The sequence below is a fragment of the Vombatus ursinus genome, unplaced genomic scaffold, assembly GCF_900497805.2.
Source record: "Vombatus ursinus unplaced genomic scaffold, bare-nosed wombat genome assembly UNPS02014817.1, whole genome shotgun sequence".
Taxonomy (NCBI): Eukaryota; Metazoa; Chordata; class Mammalia; order Diprotodontia; family Vombatidae; genus Vombatus; species Vombatus ursinus.
Genome location: NW_020954595.1, coordinates 11103756 through 11124338, shown reverse-complemented (window position 1 = coordinate 11124338; position 20583 = coordinate 11103756). Strand labels below are relative to the sequence as shown.

Sequence of the window (20583 nt, the reverse complement as noted above, 5' to 3'; positions counted from 1 at the left end):
AGTACTACTTGGGCTGTGTCCTATGAATTTAGCTGGTGCAGTGGGTCGAGTGTGGGGCCTGGAGTCAGGAAGACTCATCTTGAGTTCAAATCTGGCCCCAAATACTTACTAGCTGTGTGACCCTAGACAAGTCACTGAACCCTGTTTGCCTCAGTTTCCTTATCTGTAAAATGAGCTAGAGAAGGAAATGGCAAACCACTCCAGTATCTTTGCCAAGAAAACCCCAAATGGGGTCATGGAGAGTTGGCCATGACTGAAAATGACTCAAAAATGATAACAAATGAATTCTGATACATTCTACTTGCATTATCATTAAAACAATCTGGATGGTTTTTAAAATTTCTTCTTTAACCTAGAGATTATTCATGCAGTTGTGTTTGGTTGATCCGATGCCTTCTGGTCAGCTTAGCTTGGTTTCCTTCTAAATTTGTTGTGCTGTGGCATGTAAAAGGAGGGTTACTTATTTCTGCCTTTGGACATTTAATGAGGAGTTTCCTACATCCTAGAACATGATTTTTTGTGATTATCTTGTATATATTGTTTATATGTATCAATAAATGTATATAGTGTATTTATAATGTGTATTAGAAAAGGAATATGGTAGGGTAGACAGGGAGCCAGCTGTCCCTGGGAGCCAGGAAGACCTCAGTTCTATCCTCACATCTGACATGAACGAGCTGGGGGGACAGGCAAGTCATTTAGCCTTTCATTGCTTCCTAGGGAATTCTTATGACCATAAGTTTCAGAGAAGAGGCATCGTATTGGTAAAGGGAACTCCCTCATCCGAGAATTCTCTATAGCAATGAAGTCATGGATTCCGTCAATAAGTCAAGTTGAAGAAACAAGCATCAATGACGCACCTACTATGGCCAGGCAATGGGCTAAGCATTATCCTCATGATGTATATGAATGTGTATATGTGTATGTGTGTGTATATATTATACACACACACACACACACACACATATATATACACTGACATTTCGTGTGTGTGTGTGTGTGTGTGTGTGTGTGTGTGTATTCCCTATTTTTCCATTAAGTTCTTTCCACATATCTATAAATTCCAGGTTTTTTTGAGCACTCTGTTGAATTCTGTGAAGACTTCAGTCTATTTATATCCACTTCAGAATTGTTAAATTTAGCTTCACTAAATTTTTTATTCACTTTGTCAGAAGAGGATAAAACTTTCTTATTTTACTGTGTATCTTTTGTTTGATTTATCACATGCAGATACGGAGATGGTTTAATCTTCTCCCTTATTAATTTTCCCTAGATTTCTTTTTTCAGGATTGTGAACTTTTCCTTTGTAAAAGTGACTGTACATATATGTGCAAGATGGATATGAGTTCATTCCCTGCAGGGCCTTTTCACACCGGGAGCTCCTTGAGGGCAGGGATAGGGTTCATTTTTTGTTTGTGCTTCTATTTTGTGTTCCCAGCACTTTGCACAGTGCTTGGCACAGAGAAAGCACTTAGTACATGCTTATGACTGCTTGATCAATCAATGAAATGGGTGTAGCCAATTCTCTCCCTGAATGTTTTTGGGCCACTTGGTATCTAGGTTGTTGGGGTTTTCTCCTCAGGTCATGAGTGGCCTCGAAGTCCTCTGACATTTCCTCCAGTTCAGACAGATTGTGATTTGATGGTAAATAAAGACTTGTTACTTGAATGAATGGCTGGACACAAGCAAATTCTTGATTGTCCCCAGTCTGGCTTGGCTCTGCTGTATGGCTGATCCATAAAGACTCAAATCCCTAATCATTCTATTTGAATTTAGAATGCTTTCTCTTGTTCTAGTGGGTGGTGGATTAGCATTCCTCATCATGTAATTAATTTCCATTTTATAGTCCTGAACTACTGATATTTGGGAAGGGTGTTTAGACATGTGCTGGGCAGCACAGACACGTCAGTGTGAGATCAACAATGTGCTATGGAGATCAGCAAAGGAGACAGAAATTCACCCCCCCACCCCCACTCCCTGGAAATTCTCCCAGATGGGCCTCCTGTCAGTCCAGACCTTGTTTTCCCTCCTCTCTTTGCCCTGAGGGGTCTCTGACACAAGATGACAGCTTCATCTCCTTCATCTAAGAACATGTTTATCATATTGTAACTGTCTCCACACTAGATACCCCTAGAGGGGGTCTTGTAGTGCTTGGCAACAGAGTCCTGCCCCCCAAAGTCTCCCAAAGACGGCACATGACCACAGGGGATGAGTGTTCCCAGCATGCCCAGAGTCCTCACTTCCTACTAGACGTGCTACTGACTGCTTGAATCAGCATTGGGTCAGTGCTAGGCAGGGCTAGAACGCAATCATCCGCCTCTCCCCATACTACTAGCAGTGGGAGCTGGTCAGCCCTTTCAACTTACACATAGTACTTTAGACAGATTCTCTCATGAGAGCCTCAGAACAAGTCTAGGAGAGACGGTTTGTTTTTTACAGTATTATTCTCCTCTGCACCAACCTCTACTCACAACTCGGACTGAGCATGAGGGAGAATCATGGCCAGATGGTTGTGAAGTGACTGGGGAAGTTGGGGTTGGGGACCCACAATGGGTGACTGCGGAACATGAAGGTAGAGGGAAGAGCAAATGGCACCCTACCCACATTGGGAATTTCCTCTAAACCCATTGCTGGGCAGGATTGATCTGACATCCAGGTGGTTTTTGCCCCATAATGTGGAACCCCTCCCAAAAAACCCTCCAAATAAACTAATACTTTGTGTGACAGGGACAGAGACACAGTTAAAGGAAGCATCTGAGAGTGTCGGATGCCACAAGCAATTCTAAACAGCCAAACATGCTGACTAGTAGCACCAGCATTTGTTAGGGGCTAACTACATGCCAGGCACTGCACTGAGCATTAAGAATGCAATGAAAGACAAAAAAACCAAAAAACAACAAAAAAACCATGGTCCCTGCCCTCAGGGAGCTTACATTCTAATCCCATGCCTCTCTTGGAAGGAATCAGTCTAGAGCCCTGAGTTCTTGTGCCCTATTCAATGGCTGGATGGTGTTCCATCTTGAAGAGGTCATAGTGAGTAGAAAGCCCTTTGTGCTTTTCACCTCACTGTTGAGAGTGTTTGGGGGAGATGAATTGCTGCCATTGGTCAGTTGGCTAATTGGGGTTGGGTTGGGCCAGGGCATTGATGCAGGAAACTAGGGAAGAACTGGGCAAGGTGAGTCTTTGGTGCATTGAGGGTTTTTGTTTTTGTTTTTTTCATTTCTAGTAGTCTGATGAGATGGTTGTATGGCTATATAAGAACTTTAAGGGGGAAATGGCAGGGTAAGAAATGACAGAAGGAGCTGGTAGGTTGGGTGCTGAGCCATGATCTGATTGGCTAATCCATGCCACTGCTAAACTAATGAGAAAAGGTGGAACTTCTCAGAGGAGAGACCACAGTCATGTAATATGTTGATACCCTGAGGTTCTTTCATGGTTTCATTTGCTCTACTACGTGCCCAGCCCTATGCAAGGTGCTGAGGATACAAGAGCAAAACATAAATGATCTCTGTTTTCAGGGAGAATGCATTCTATCTGTTGTCAAGAGCAAGTGGGCAGAAGAAGCTGCGACAGATGGGCATTGATTCAGTTACCTTCGACGCTGAAGCTCTGATCACATCCGGTCTAGATCATCCTCCCTGCCTCAAGTGTCCCTACCTTGATCTATTCTAAACTCTGCTGCCAAAAGCATTTTCCTTAAGTGTGGATCCGATCAGGTTACTCCTCTCCTCAGCCAACTCCACTTGCTCCCTGTTGCCTCTAGAATCCCATGTACATTCTCTTATTTGGCTTTGAAAGCCTTACCCAATTTGGCCCCAATTTATGCTTCCAGTCTCAATGAAAATCCCTCCCCCCTTGCACTCCGGAGTGAATTCAAACTGGCTTTCTCTGTTTCTTGTTGTTTCCTGCCTCCACACCTCTGCCCAGGCAATCCCTCACGCCTGGAATACAGTCCCTCCGTCCCCTCACCTCCCAGAACCCTAATTGCACTCAAGCACCACCCTCTTCGTGAAACCTTTCCTGATTCCTCCCGTCTCTCAGTCTGCCAGTAGCCTGCCTCCCAAACTCTTTGTATTTACTTCGTATCCACTTGGGTCTCATTTGGTTTATATTTGTTGCTGTATGTATTTGTCTCCCCGCTTAGAATGTCAGTTCACTGTGAGGAGGAATAGTTTCATTCGTTGTACCTGTTTTCTTAGCACCTAGAACAGTGTTGGGCACATACTAGGTGCTTAATCAATACCTGCTTGATCGCCTGGGGCCAAAGTGCCTGCCTGTTACATCTGTGTTACATTCTCCATCAGAATGTACACTCTTGGTCAAAGATTGCTTAATCCTTTTTTTTTTTGTCTTGTCTCTGTAGACCCAGCACCTTGTACATAATTAGAGCTTAATAAAAGGTCAATAATTGAATGAATCAAATCCCCATTCTGCTGAAAAATTGAAGCCCAACAGTTCTTTCTAGCATTTCCCAGAAAATTCCAGGTATTCAGGGGGGAGAGGTGAATGAAAAACCACTCACCTGGGGAGGCTTGTAGAGGTGGCAAAGAGGCTGTCCGGCCTTCTGTTTACAAAAGTGGAGGGCATGGCAGACCACGTCCGCATTCATCTTCGAGCTGAGCCTGTAGGGAAATGGAGCGAAGGAAAGGTCAGGAATGTTTCCTGTGCTGCGAAGGGCTGAAGCTGCTTGAACAGAGAGGTCAGAGCCCAGAATCAGTTCTGCTGCCCTGAGCTCATTTCTACTTGGCCTTTGAATTTACCCAGCAGGGCTTCTGGGGCCAGGTGATTGTCTGCCATGTTGTTCTCAGCAGTGTTTAAAATGAGGCCGCGGGGGGAGAAGTGCTGAGCTCTGTATTGAGCCTCAGAATCTAGCTGACAGCACTGGGGTCCCTTTCAAAATGATGATAAATGAAATGAAGGTGGGTTAAATGAATGATGCAGTCATTCTATAGCAGGCCTGCCCAACCTGCAACCCGCCACCTTGGAGGCAGGTTGTGCAGGCCTGTTCTATGGGGAGCATGTTTCGTTACTTTCTGAACTCATCCCAAGAGTATGAGCACTCAGAGAGTTTGATGCCTCTAAACTCTTCTCCTAGGCATCGTTCAAGCTTTTTTGTTTTAATTTTAAGACATTTCTCCTTCTTATGAATTAAATTTAAATATTAATTAATTGAATTAAAATATTCATGAATATAAGCCTGATGTTGATTGAATAAATCAATCAAGTCATCCCACCCCACTTAGAGGAAGCGAGAAGTTGCCTTAATGAGAGAACAAGTTGCCATCTTTCAATCAATCCATCCGTCATTGGCTTTAGACTGAATCCCAAAAATCCCGAATGACTCAAGTCCTTGGCTGAATTGGAGGATGCTTGAGATTCATGCTCAGATAGCCTGAGCAAACTTGGCCATGACCTAGGGGTCATCTACAAAACAGCAAGTGAATTGGGAACTGGAGTTATTCAAAGACTGGGGTGACGGGAACATCCCAGGCAAACCCTAAGGAGGAACCACTTTGAGGAGAAGAAGGGACCTGAGCTCTGGCCTTGGCCTCAGTCTCCCTCCCTAGCCTCCTTTGGCCAGAGGGTGACCTTTTGAGTTTTGGAGGGTCTGGAGGATTTTAGACTTCTCATTTTTCCTGTCAGTGTCCTATCAGTGTTCTGGGGCCAGTGGACAACAGTATCTGATTTGGACAAGGAGGACAGCAAAGAAGTTATACTGTGGTTAAGGGTAACTCTTTGTGCACCCCATGAGGGGAAGAACAAGAATGACAGCATCCAGGAGCTGTGTGTTACCCCTTGGCCACATGGGCTTTCTAAGCATGAGCCCACTTTCTCCTGGACTCTGTGGACTGGTGGGAGAATGTGTCATAGGTTTTTTTTCTGGAGGTGGGGTGGAATGTCTTATGCTTACTATTCCACTTTAGGAAATCCCCCTTTCTAAAAGCTAACTGAGTTTGTCTCTAATCAGTGCCCTGCAAAGAAGCAAAGATGTTTGAAGGATATAAACTACTAGGCTGTGGATTGACTGGAGGTCTTATCCAGAACACACTTTAAAAAATGTTGATTGGTTGCACAAACAAAACCAACACAGCCAAAATTAGAAGGAAAACAGAAAACTGGGAAAAATTTTTACAGCAAGTTTCTCTGATAAAGGCCTCATCTCTCAAATACGTAGAGAACTGAGTCAAATTTTTAAGATTACAAGTCATTCTCCAATGGATAAATAGTCAAAAGATATGAGCAGATAGTTTTCAGATGAAGAAATCAAAGCTATCTTTAGTCATATGAAAAAATGCTATCAATCACTATTGATTAGAGAAATGCAAATTAATGCAACTCTGAGGTACCACCTCAAACCTATCAAATTGTCTAATATGACAGAGAAGGAAAATAACAAATGTTGGAGGGGATGTGGAAAAATTGGGATACTAATGCACTTTTGGTAGAGCTGTGAACTGATTCAACCATTCTGAAGAGCAATTTGTAACTACACCCAATGGACTATAAAACTGGGCACACTTTATAAGCCAGCAAGATCACTATTAGGTCTGTATCCCAAAGAGATTAAAAAAAGGAAAAGGACCTCTATATGCAAAAATATTTATAGCAGCTCTTTTTATATTTTGTTTTGTTTTGTTCTTGGTGAGGCAATTGGGTTAAGTGACTTACCCAGGGTCACACAGCTAGTGAGTGTTATATGTCTGAGGCCGGATTTGAACTCAGGTCCTCCTGACTCTAGGGTCAGTGCTCTACCCACTGTGCCACCTAGCTGCCCCAGCAGCTCTTTTTATGGTGACAAAGAATTGGAAATTGAAAGGAAGTCCATCAGTTGAGGGACTGCTGAACAAGTTTTGATATATGATTGTGATGGAATACTATTGTACTATAAGGAACAACTAGCAGAATGCTTTCAGAAAAACCTGGAAATACTTACAAGAATTGATGCAAAATGAAGTGAGCAGAACCAGGAGAATATTGTACATAGTAACAGCAATATTGTAAGTATAATCAACTGGGAAAGACTTAGCTACTCTGATCAATGCAATGACCCAAGACATATCCAAATGATGAAAAATACCATCCACCTCCAGAGAGAGAAATGATTGGAATTGGAATGCAGATACAAGCAGACTTTTTTTTAAACTTTATTTTCTAGGGTTTTTTTTTTTGGATGTGTATTTTTTCATAACATGACTAATAAAGAAATATGTTTCACGTGACTCCACATATATAACCTTTATCAAACTGCTTACCTTCTCAATGGGGGGGAGGAAAAGGAAGGTGATAGAGAATTTGGAACTCAAAATTGTAGAAACAAAGGTTAAAATTGTTTTTATGAGTAATTGGGAAAAACAAAATATTAAAATTGAAAAAAAAAAGAAATGTTGATTGTGAGGGACTGTCTGATGTTGGCTACTGCCAAGTAGAGGTTGTGGCAAGATGGGGTAGGAACTGGGTATTAGGAAGTAACCGGAGCTCATGCTCCCGAGGCAGGGGCTGTGGTAGGCGGAGTTGTGGTGAACTGGGATGGGCTGGATATGGAGAAGTAACCGGAGCTCACGCTCCTGAGGCAGTGGGCAGTGCTATGTAGAGCTGGGGAAGGAACAGGATACAAGGAAGTAGCCGGAGCTCGTGCTCCTGAGGCAGGGGGCTGTGCCACGTGGGAGTGGGACGGCAAAGGCAAAGTTCCCTTTGCTTAGTCCCCTCCCTAAGTGCAACGTCAACCCCAGACGCCTCCTTCCTGTGTCCTTCCTGACTTCCTGGGTCACGTACCTTCCCTTTGTGTAGCACTGACCCCAGACGCCTCCTCCCGGTATCTGGGCCTGACTTCCTAGGTCACGTGCTCTCTCTTTGTCTATGCACTAATCCCAGACGCCTCCTTCCTGTATCCGGTCCTAGCCTCCTGCGTCACTTCCTCTCCCTTGGTGCGCTAAACTCAGACATCCCCCTCCGGTATCTGACCCTACAATCAATGACTAGTAGGCGGGCTGAGGAGGAGGGGCTAAGTAGGTACTTAAGGAACGGGTCCTGGTCGGAGCACGCGCTCTCTTTGCTCCTGCTCTCTTGCTATGGCCTTCCTGCTTGGCCTTGCTGTGATGGCCTCTGAATAAAGCTCGGGTGTTGGCACCTCCTGATGGGTTCGTCTCTGTGTGTTTATCCGGATAGTACCCGAAGACTGGTAAGTGTGACTCTGGCAGCCTGCTCCTTATAGGAGGAGAGTGCACGGCGCGGCCGGCACAGTTGATTGGGCCTTAACCTCTGATGGGAAGAGAATGATGTGCACTCCCTCCCCCTCTCCACTAATCTTACTCACATAGGCTAAATTCCACTGTGCCAATCCACCGGTAGGGCAGATCTCTAGGGGAGGGTCATCCCTCCCTCCAGGCTGCTGGGACAAGCTAGCCCAGGGACAGACATCTGAAGTGTTTTGCTGCTTCATAGAAATGTGCCTGAGCTGTGCCCCGTGGGGCTGGAGTGCCCTGGGAGAGGGAGGTTGGTTCCTTCTCCCTAACCCTCTGTATCCACCATGTTACCTGTGCCCTAGAGATCCCCTGTCTGACCCTCTTTTTCTGCTGAGTTTCTATCTCCTCTATTGAAATCCTCTCCTCCAGGCAACCTTTCCTAGTCACTAAAGGCAGAAGGGATCCTCCCCCTTAGGCCTCACACAGCCTTTATTTTGAATTTCTCTTACTCAAGAGGGTATAGGGACTCACTGAAGATTTTTGGGTAGAGGAGTGATGTGGAAAATTCTCTGTGTAAGAAAGTCTATCACTTGGCACACAGTAGGTGCTCAATAGGTGCTGACTGATTAAGAAAGATGATTGTGGCAGCCATGCCCTCCCCCTGCAGCTCACTGCACTCTGCACACAGCAGAGAATGAGTTATCTACTGGCTGACTGGAGAACCATGGGTCCATTTGCTGCAGCTTAAAACTCATCCCCACCTGAGAGCCATTGAGGAGAGTCTGAGACTAGCTGACTAGCTGTAGGCTGCTGCTTCCATTGCAAGGGTGGGTTTCTTTACTGGATGGAGGCTGGGACTCTTTGGGGCCTGGGGAGCAGTCACTGAGCCTTTGCTTTGCTCAAGCCCAATGGCCTGCTCAGGAGAGAAGGCCTGACTAGATGCAGGGATGGGCCCAGGGGATTTCCCATGACCTTTGTCTGGGTCGGGAACCAAGGGACACTTTGCTGCTCTGCCGAGCTGAGGAGTCTGGTCCTTATTAAGGAGGCAATTGAGAGCTACAGAAGGGTTCTGAGCTGGAGAATGGCGTGCCTGGATCTGTGTAACAGGCTAATCTGACAGCGGTGAGAATTGGTTGACAGGGTGATATGGTAGTCATGGTTTAGGCCAGATACAAAGGAGACCCTGAGCCTGAGGATGGGGAGGGAAGGAGTGATGGGGGGATTCCCAAGAGGGCCAGGGAGCAGGAAGCCTGGGTGGTCAATCAGGGAGGGGGGATGGAGAAGGCAAAGAAGGCCCAGAGGCTTTAAGATGTCTAGTAACCAAGGCAATGAATTAAGCACAAGGCTCTGGGTTCGGTAAGTACCTGCAGAAGTGCAAGGTGCTGCCCATGTTCCCAGCACTTTGAAGCTAGTTCATGCTCAGGCCTCGGGGTCTCTGGTGTGGCCTCTGCTGCTCCTCTGACCATTTTACAGGCCCCTATCCAGGCTGGGTTATTTGCCTCATTAAGATCAGCCTGGATCCCACAAGGAAGGTCACCAAGCCCCAGCTCCTCTTGAAGAGGTGGGGGAAGCACAGGGTCAGGCTCCTACAGGTCCTGCTCTCATCCTGGCACTTCTAGAATGGCCTTGAGTTCTTTGAACCCCCAGACTGCTGCCCATGACTTTTCTTGTCGACTCAGTGAAGAGCAGAGAGAAGATGACTTGTCCAACATCCCCCATCACTGTTTGTCTAACCTGTCAATCAGCATTAAACCACCAGAGGCGGTGTGGTAAATAATGCAAATCAGAGGAACCTACAAGCCTGCATTTCCCTGCCCCCCCACCCCGAGTCCCCAGAACTGGGGACTGGGAGAAGAGCATAAGGCGTTGGCCTTAGGGAGATCCAGGGAGGACATGGGAGGAGAGGGGCAGGCGGCCAGGGGTGGGGAGTGGGGTTCAGACAGAGAGGTAGTGCTGTGAAGTTTGCAAAGTCCTTTCTATGCATGATCTCATCTCATCCTCAGCCCTGGGAGCTAGGGACTGAGAGATTATGAGCTCCATTTTACAGATGAGGAAATGGAGACAGGATGGTCACACAGGTAATAAACATCAGAGATGGGATGTGAACCTGGGGTTTCTCTGATTCCAAGTTCTGTGCTCTCAGCTCTGGGAGGCAGCTAGGTGGTGCAGTGGATCACAGAGCACTGGACCTGGAGTCAGGAAGACCTGAGTTCAAATCCAGCCTCAGATTTGGTTGTGTGACACTGGCTAAGTCACTTCACCTTTGCTTGCCTCAGTTTCTTCAACTGTAAATGGGAATAATAACAGCACCTACCTCCCAGGGTTGTTGTGAGGACCAATGAGATCATACCTGTAAAGCTCTTTACCCAGTGCCTGACACATAGGAGGCACTATATAAACACTTATTCCCTTCCTTTCCTTTTCCTTTCCCTCTCTCTGCCACACTACACTTCCTAGAAGTCTGGCTTGTGTATGAGGGGGCAGGACAGGGAAGGGGAGCCCTTGGGAAGATGGGAGAGAATTGGATAGCAGCAAATGAAAGACTTTGGTCCTCCACAGTGTGGTTCTACTGTGTATCTGCCTGGGTTCATGATAGCACAGAAAGTACTATCCCAGTCCTTGATGGGAAATAAGGGCAAAGCACCAGCCCCTGACAGAAGCCTAAGACCTTGCCCACAACTCCTCCACAGCAGTCCAAAGGATGACCCAGGGGAAGAGGGTACTGGACAGGAAAGCTCTGAAAGGAGATGCTAGTTTAGAACATTGTTTTTTGGAGATTCTTTGACTCAGAAGGATGGTCAGGCAGCAGCTGTCCAGGGTGCTAAACAAGGAGGAGGAATCTTTCAGAGAGCCCTCCTGGGACATGAGAACCGTAGTCATCCTTTCCTCTTATGGGGAAAAGTAAAAGAGGCACAGAAAATGCTGAAGAAAAGAACTTCTTAAAAAGGAGACTATTCAAATGGAAAAGGAGGTATGAAAATTCACTGAATAAAATATGACTAATATACTATCCTGCCCTATAGGAAAATTGAAGGGGAAAGGGATAAGAGAAGGGGGGAGAGATAGAAGGGAGGGCAGATTAGGAGAAGGGGTATTCAGAATATATGCCATCTTGGGCTGGGGGGAGGGATGAGATGGCGAGAAAATTTGGCACTCAAAATCTTGTGGAAGTGAATGTTGAAAACTAAAAATAAATTAATTAATTTAAAAAAGAAAAAAATGACTAATATAGAAATATGTTTTGCATGACTTTGCATATTTATTTGATATCATTTTGCTTGCCTTCTAAGTGGGTGGGGAGGGGTTGGAGAGAGAGAGAGAATTTGAAACTCAAAATTTAAAAAGAATTCTAAAAATAAATAATAACTTTTAAAAAGAAAAATACTATTAGAGAAAAATACCCTTCCCCAACCTGTTTCTCCCTCTGTAGCCCTCTGATTCTTATAGTCTTAAATATTAACTCTGTGCAAATCTACAACTTTATTATTTTCATTTCAATGGGGAAGCCAGTTCATCTGCAGATGGGCATGGCCTGGACTGTCCAAGTGAGTCATGGCCAAAAGTATAGAGACAGAGAGAAGGAAAACAAAAGAACAGGAAAACAAATCAGGGCATTAGGAGAAAATGTGTAACAGGAAGCAGGGAAAGAATAGATAACAATTAAAGAGATATGTGAAGAGCAGAAATATGAGCAAGTTCCCCTATCTGGCTGATGGCTGGAGGGCATTTGGTCTGTGAAAATTCTTGTTACAAAACTTAATGGCTCCATGGTTAGAATTTCAACCAACCTTCCATGTTGTCTAGCTCCCAAGCGGAGGGAGGGTGCAGAGGGAGGAATGGGGGGATATATTTGTTTGAACAAGACAAAAAATGGCCCAGGTTTTATCTTTTCCCTCCTTTACTAAGCAGATCAAACTGGAAATACCCACCCCCTTTCTCTTGTCTGCACTCTTTTCCTCTCTCCTGGCAAGTTCATTTCATTGACATGGATCCATTTATACTCACAGTTTAATGATGTCTGGTCCAAACATTTCTGCTGTGAAATAGCAGATACTTTTCAGGAATAGCTTTTCTGAAAAAATGTGGAAAATCTTTCAGTCACAACCAGTTCAACTCCACAATTTATATAACATTTATACACACGTATGCGTATATGTGTGTGTATGTATTTCGTTATTGTTGAAATTCATTTATTTTATACTGAGTCAATCAATATTTCTATCAACACATAATCATGATTTAGGGTAAATACTTTCAAATGATTCTGTTGCAGTTATAAAAACAATTCCTTCGTGCATTGGATATAGTCTAAGTAGTTTTTCTTTGCAACAGACATTACCCTTAACATATACATAAGTAACTGTTATTGGTAACTTTCAATCGTGAGCATTTACTAGGGCTTGCTTAGTTACAAAACATACCAAACCCTTAAAATGGAAGGTATGAAACAGTGACTTTAGGCCTGGGAAGACACTGGGAAAACTTGCTAATGCTGAGAAGTTGCCCCAAGGATGCCATGGAATGTGCTGCTTTTGCAATTTTCTTTTCTTTTTTAAAATTTATTTAATATTTTATTTTCCCCCAATTACATGTTTGAAAATTGCCCATTCATATCCCTTGACCATGTATCAATTGGGGAATGGCTCTTTCATATCTGTGTGCATATACATATATATATATATATACACACATATATGTATATATAAATACATGTACAAAAACATAAATTTGGCTCAGTCCTCTACATATTTGAGAAATGAGGCCTTTATCAGAGAAAATTGCAATAAATTTTTTTTCAGTTACAAATTAGTATGTATTTTCCTCCATCCTATTTCCACTTTGTTTATTCTTTTCTCTCTCTCTTTTTTTACTCTGTCCACCCTCAAAAGTGTTTTGCTTCTGTCTATTGCTTCCCCCAACCCCACCTCCCTTCCCCTCCTATTTCTTTTTTGGGTAAGATAGATTTCTGCCCCCTGTATGTTACTCCCTCTTTGAGCTGATTCCAACGTAAGGGTCATGAGCTCCCCCCACCCCCACCTTCATCTCCACTGTAAAAGCTCTTTCCGAACTCTTTCATGTCAGATAATTTACCCCATTCTACCTCTCACTTTCTCCTTCTCCCAGTGTCTTCCTCTTCCTCACCTCTTAATTTTATTTTTTAGATAATTATCCCATCATATTCAACTCACACCTGGGTCCTCTGTCTATGTGTACTTCTTCTAACTGTCCTAATAATGATAAAGTTCTTAGGAATTACAAGTATCTTGTAATAATATAAACAGTTTAACCTTTTTGAATCCCTTATGATTTTCTTTCCTGTATATTTTTTTTTATGCTTCTCTTGAGCCTTGGTATTTGAAAGTCAAAATTTCTTTTCAGCTCTGGTCTTTTCATCAGGAATGCTTCAAAGTACTCTATTTCATTGAATTTCCATTCTTCCCCCTTGAAGGATTATACTCAGTTTTTCTGGGCAGGTAATTCTTCATTATAATCCTAGGTCCTTTTCTCTCTGAAATATCACACTCCAAGTCCTCTGATCCTTTAATGTAGAAGCTGCTAAATCTTTTTTAATTCTCACTATATATTTGAATTTTTTTCTGTAGTATTTTCTCCTTGACTTGGGAGCTCTGAAATTTGGCTATAATATTGCTGAAAGTTTTCATTTTGAGATCTCTTTCAGGAGATGATTGGTGGAGTCTTTAAATTTCTATTTTACCTTCTGGTTCTGGGATATCAGGGCAGTTTTTCTTGAAAATTTCTGGAAAGATCATGTCTAGGCTCTTTTTTTGATCACAGCTTTCAGGTATTCTAGTGATTCTTAAATTATCTCTCCTCAATCTATTTTCCAGATCAGTTGTTTTTCCAAAAAGATATTTCATATTTTCTTCCATTTTTTCATTTTTTCATTCCTTTGATTTTGTTTTATTGCTTTTTGATGTCTCATGGAGTCATTAGCTTCCACTTGCCCAATTCTACTTTTTAAGGAGTTATTTTATTCATTGAGCTTCTGTACCTCCTTTTCCATTGGTCCAGTTCTACTTTTTAAGGATTTTTTTTCTTCAGTAAATTTTTGTACATCTTTTTCCATATGGCCATTCTGCCTTTTAAGGTACTCATCTCTTTATTGGGTTTTTTAACATCTGGACTATTCTGTTTTTTAAGGTGTTATTTTCTTCAGTATTTTTTTTTATGCCTCCTTTACCAAGCTGTTGACTCTTTTTTCATGATTTTCTTACATCACTATCATTTCTTTTCCAAAATTTTTCCCTTGCCTCTCTTATTCAGGTTTTAAAACTCTTTTTGAGTTCTTCTAGGAATTCTTCTTGGGTCTGAGACCAGTTCACATTTTTCTTTGAGGCTTTGGATGTGGTAGTTTTGGACATTGTTGTCTTTTTATGAATTTGTGTTTTGATCTTCCCTATCACCATAATGACTTTCTATGGTCAGTAGTAGTTGTTGTTTGCTCTTTTTTCCAGCCTATTTCTTGACTTTTAACTTCATATTAAAACTGGACTCTGTTCCCAGAGTGCAGGGGGTACTGTCCCAAGCTTCAGAGTTTTTGTGCAGCTGTTTAGAGCTAGTTCTGGAGGTCTGTAAGCTTTTGATTCTTCCAAAGTGGTATGATCTAAGGAAAGATGTGTTTACTACTCTCTTGGTCTATACTCTGGTCTGTGAGTGACCACAAGCACTCTTTTCTGCCCTGAAGCTATGATCAGGGTCTCCACTCCCCTGAAACGGAAAGCTCTGGTGTGCTAGTGCTCCTTCTCACCCTGGGACTGTGACTCAGATTTGAGTATGGGCAATACAACAGAGTTGTTCACTCAGTGCCAGCAAAGGGACCCTCGTAATCTTCTTCTGACTAGTTGTCTGACCTTCTTACCATCTGTGGGCTGAGCGCTCTAGAAGAGCCTGCTGCCATTGCTGATTCATTGGACCCCAAGTTCTACTGCTTGTTTCCTGGGACACAGCCTGCACTGGATTGTACTTCACTCTTACCCTGGTATGATAGACATTTCCTGAAAATATTCTAAGTTTTCTCATGCTGGAAAATTGTTCCACCCTGTCCTTTTGTTGGTTCTGCCACTCCAGAACTTTAAGGTGTTGTTTCAAGTTATTTGAAGGTGAATTTGGGAGAGCTCAGGTGAGTAACTGCCTTTTCTCCTCCATCTGGGCTCCAAGCTATGGACTGTCTTTGGAAGCAGTGGGTTTCCCCTCCCCGGAGGTCTTCAAACAGAGGGTAGAGTCTCCCTTGTTGGGAATGGTGTAGAGGGGATCCTCAGGTAAGAATCCATACTAAGTGATCCTTGAGGCACACCCAGGGCTGAAATCCTGGAATCTTCATAATAATGATAAACTAGGAAAGGCAGCCCCTTCAACAAGACTCAAAGAAACAGAGTAAGCTGGCATCTTGCCAGCTATTACTGACTAGGAATATCACCCCAAATAATACATATAATGTACTTTGCAAACCTGAAAACACTAAATGGACATTAACGATTATTAAGGCACCTTCCATATGTTATCTCAGTAGTAGCTTTACAACAGCTCTGTGAGGTGCTGTTTGATCTCCCATTTTAGACAAGGAAACATGTTCAGACAGCAATGATTATATAGCTAGGAAGCCTCAGGAATGGGCTATGGATTTGAGTCTTCTTGATTTCAAACCTAATCTTCAGTTCATTATCCCACACCGCCTTTCCCACCCGAGCCTTAATGCTAAGTTATCAATTCTAAAACCATCTTGGGGTTTAAGGAAATCATTGAACTGACAGCATAAACTAAAAGAACATTAGAGATCATCATCATCACCACCACCATCATCATCACCATCATCACCACCACCATCATCATCATCACCATCACCATCACCATGATCACCATCATCATCATTACAGCTGGCATTTCTAAGTCTAGTGCTTTAACATTTGCAAAGCGTTTTGCAGATATTCTCATCTGATCCTCATGACAACCCCATGAGGCAGATGCCATTATTAATCCCTTTTTGCAGATGAGAAAATAGGTGAAGGGAAGTTAATGGACTTGTCCACAGTCACATAGCTAGGGTGTGTCTGAGGCAGGATTCAAACTCAGATCTTCCTGACTCTGAGTCATGGGCTTTTTCCATTATGCCAGTCAGCTGCCCCTTGGAAGGGACCGTAGACATGATCTAGCCCAGTCTGTGACTCCAAGGTCAGCTTCTTCCTGCTTGCCTGGGCTGTCTCTTGTCTGTCTGCAAAGCTCTTCAGGCATGTTGTGCCATTTGATTCTCACAACTCTGTGAACTAAAAACTCCAGTTATTGTCACCTCCATTTCACAGATGAAGAATCTGAGTTTCTGAGCAGTGAAATGATTTACCCAGGGTCACCTAACTACTAGGTGTCAAAGGTGGGATGCGAATCAGGTCCAAGTGTAGCATTCCATTCGGTATATATACAAAGCTGTGTCTTCCCGCTGGGATCACTCCAGTGTTGACTGTGCCTCTGACAGACTCCTATGTTTATTTTAACGATGCTGTTAGCCTTGACATTCATAGCCATCGTTAGAAGGCAAACATGTATCGTCTTTGTTTTCTTCTTTTTGGCACAGAAAATTGGAACGTTGACGAAGACTTCATTTACTAAAGATGAAGGAACAGTGGCTTGTGCCCAAACAGAGAAGCTGAAATATCATACGGCCAAAGATAGTCTCCTCTTGTGTGCAATTTTAAAAAAATCATGCCTGGGCTATTCTCTTATTCCAGGGAAAGAAAGAGGCAGTGGGGTCTCTTCACTAGACATTAGCAGCAAGACAGAAACAAAGAACTTTTTGTGGGAGAATGAAGATTCTTTGTGTGGCCCCTTTACTCACCAAAACTTTTGACTCTGGCTTCCATTTCATGGGATTATAATGAAGTACTGGGGTCTTGGGGAGTGGCCTAGGGGCCTCTCTATGACTGGCCTGATAAAGCCCACGGGTGGTGGAGAAGCCTGGGGGCCAATCAAAATATCTGGGGAGTGGGTGGGGTGGGGGTTGGGTGGGTGATCTGTAAAGGCTTTTTGAGCTCTGGATCCTATTAAATGCCAATGAGCTTTGAAAAGGAAAGGGACCTCTCAACAACATTGAGTCAGCTACGTTGGAGCTAAGCCTTTAAAAAAATCTATTTTTTTATTATGTTCTTATGAGATATGACAACTGCTATAGGTATCTTGAAAAGAAGAGAAAACCCGGAGCAGCTAGGTGTTGTAGTGGATAGAGCTCTGGTCCTGGAGTTGGGAAGACTTGAGTTCAAATACAGCCTCAGACACTTAGTAGCTGTGTGACCCTGGGCAAGTCACTTTACCTTTGTTTGCCTCAGTTGTCTCATCTGCAAAATGAGCTAGAGAAGGAAAAAGCAAACCACTGCAGTATCTCTGTGAAGAAAACCCCAAATGGGCTCATGAAGAGTTGGTCACGACAAAACAACAAGACTGTGGGCAAGTCACCTAACGTCTGTTTGCCTCAGTTTCCCCATCTATAAAATGGAGATAATAACCGCACTTCCTTCTGAGGGTTTGTGGAAGGGTCCAATAAAACCATGTATGTAAACATGTTTTGTCAACCTCAAAGTGCCAGAGAGATGCTGGCGGTTCTGATGATCTCCCTACCAATTAGAGCTGATCAGCTATGGGAGAAGCTTCCGCTTTGGGGGATGTAGTAGAGGGATTCCTGTTCAAGTTTTGACTGGACTAGATGGCCATGGAGGGCCCCTCTGAGTCTCAGATTCTGGGGTTCTGTGACTAGTTCAGGGGATCCTCAAAGGGCCACACAGCTGGCCCCTGAGGCCCATCTTGGGCAAAGTGTAACCTGTTATTGAAAAGGGATATCTGTGGATGCCTTGGAGATGTACGGATCTTGGGGGAGGGCAACCACCTTGCCAAGGTGGTGTAAGTCTATGTCAAGTTTTCAGCTGCTTCCCTTCACTGGGATTCACACACCTGCCCTGGTAACAGGTCACTTGCTTTCCCTGTTGCTGAGGGGTGTGAGAAGGATCCTGAGCTATGGATGCTAGAGGCCTCTCTGCTTCAGAGTGTCAGCTGGGGAAACTGAGGCAGAAGCAGAGCATGAGACTGAAAGTCAGGGAATGCTCTGCCCAGCATAGAGACATCTTTCTTCCTGTTCCCATGAAGGGTCAATGTTGATGGACTGACCTATTATTCTGGATAGTGTTTTTCTTTCCTTACATATCACCTTTGCTCTCCATTTGCTTCCTGAAAGAGATCTTTGCTGGTTGAGTTCTTCAAGTCTGGTTGGGGGCGGGGGGGGGGTGGGAATATGGGAGTGGGGGCACAGAAAAGAATGCATTGAATGGCCAAGATGAACCAATGTAGTCCCTTCCCATCTCCCACCTCCACGGTCTCTAGCAGGCCCTGTGGTCTGGGGGTAACAGGGTCAAACAGAATGAAGTTCTGAACTGGGAGACAAATCTATGTGACCTTGGATAAGTCACTTCCCCAGATTGTGCACCTTCTGCTCCTAAATGGGGTCCTAAATATCCACCTCCCTCTCCCTGCTCACAGGTTGCCAAGAGACTGCAGAGAGCTTATGTGCCCGTGGAAGTGGAAGCTTTGGGAATTATGAAGATGCTACGGAAGACCTCTGAGGGGTGGGGAGGAAAGAAGGCCCGATCTGGAGTGGAAGGCTGGAGTCTGACTCCTGGCCCTGCTTCCAGCAACCTTGGGTGAGGCCCATCATTCTTGGAGCCCCTGCTTCCACATGTGGACAACTGGGGAGTGGAATTAACTCCAGGGACTCTGGGCTTCTTTCTCCAAAGTTCTGAGACTTCACGTCCTCCCAAAACACCCACTGAAACCCTCCTTCGCCTCTCCCCGGTTAAAGATTCCCTGGGCTTCCTTCAGCCTCTCATGTCTTTTCCCAACCCCTGGCTCTCCGAGATCCGCAGTTTTTAGTTTGAGACAAAAGGGGCTGAGGCAGGGAGGAGGCACCTGCTCTCACCAATAGGGGTTCCCGGGAGCAGCATCAAGAATGATCTGTGTTCAGAGCTCGTGGTGTGAATAATGGGGGACTTGGTCCTATGCTGGTGAAGCCTGGAGGTCCCAGAATCACCTCCTAGTATGCTGGTGACCATGTTCCCAGGATCAGAGAAGAAGTAAAGCCCTTTGGCAACCTTCAAGGGTGCAGTGTGACGTGGATGTGAGCTATAACTATCATTCCCTCGTGGCAAGGGGCAGGCTGCTGGTCTTCCTTTCTGGGACTGCAACAATTGCAATCTTGACAGGACAAAGCATGGGAGACCCCTGCAGTGTGGGGGGGGGGGAGGGAAGAGGAAACACGTGACCTGGACCAAGGGTTGGATGTGGGGTCAGAAGAGACCTGGGTTTGAATTCAGGTTCATAGAGTTACCAGGACAGTTACCAGCTGGGTGACTTTCAGCCACTCTTGTAACCTCTCTCTGAGTCTTGCCTTCAAAATGGGGACAAGAAGAGTGCTGGCATTAGGCACCTCACTGGGCTATTGTACTCAATGGGAAAGCACATTGTGAACCTTCGAGTCTCATGCGAATGTGAATCATTGTTTCTTGTTCTGATTGTTCGTGAAGTGCATGATTTCACAGGAGATGAAGGTGGGGGCTCTTCAGTCGGGTAAGAAAAGAGAACAGATGGCTGTCTGAGAAAAGGGCTGGTGTTTGGACCAGCATCTGGCATTTGCCTTTGAAGGAAAGAAAATTGAGGATTTGGGCCCCCGAAGGAGACAGCAAGCCTGAGACCCCAAACCCAGCAGCGTCCTCGCCGTGTCCAGAAGACGTTGAGGCTTGGAGAACAGGGGAGCCATCGGGACAGCTGCCTCTTGTCTGGAGACCTCAGGTTTGCCAACACTTTCCTTTCCTGTTCTCATTCGGTCCTCACAAATACCTTGGTGGGGAGGTGCTTTTGTTATGCCCATTTTACAGATGGAGACCCTGAGGCAGAGAGATAGACAAGGAGAAGACAAGTATCTTCTCTAACATTCCTTCCCTAGAGTGTGGGTGCTACTTCTTACCGGGCAGGTCTGGAGCTTCCATTTGTCAACATTACAGGGAAGCAGCCCCTGTATCGGGTGATGGATGGAGAAGGCGGTGGCAGCAGCGGGGCGGGATGGAAGAAGTCTCTTTGATCCTCCCTGACTCTATTAGGAGACAGAGGGGCAAGAGGGAGGCCAGGGAGGGACTCATCTCTCCCACAGGCTGCTTTGGTGACCTGGGGCACCTTGGAGGCATGGACAAAGTTATGAGGGGTCTTAGAAATGCTCTTTAACAGTATCCAAAATTGGTCAGATTGCTTTGTTCTCACTGATTCCCCCCTGCCAACGCCTGACTCACCGAGTTACCTCGTATTTATGTTATATTCATTTTGCAGCATTCACTACTGGCATGACCTTGGATAA

The 20583-nt window shown here is 44.5% G+C and overlaps 1 protein-coding gene across 1 annotated transcript in view; it reads right to left on the bottom strand.

The window, feature by feature from the left end:
* AOAH (acyloxyacyl hydrolase) overlaps positions 1-20583 on the bottom strand; it is a 115584-nt gene that overhangs the window by 78673 nt on the left and 16328 nt on the right. The window contains exons 6-7 of the mRNA XM_027835812.1: positions 12189-12255; positions 4523-4622 (exon numbers count right to left, since the gene is read on the bottom strand). Of these exons, the coding sequence (XP_027691613.1) occupies positions 4523-4622; positions 12189-12255 (167 nt within the window). The remainder of the gene's footprint in view (positions 1-4522; positions 4623-12188; positions 12256-20583) is intronic.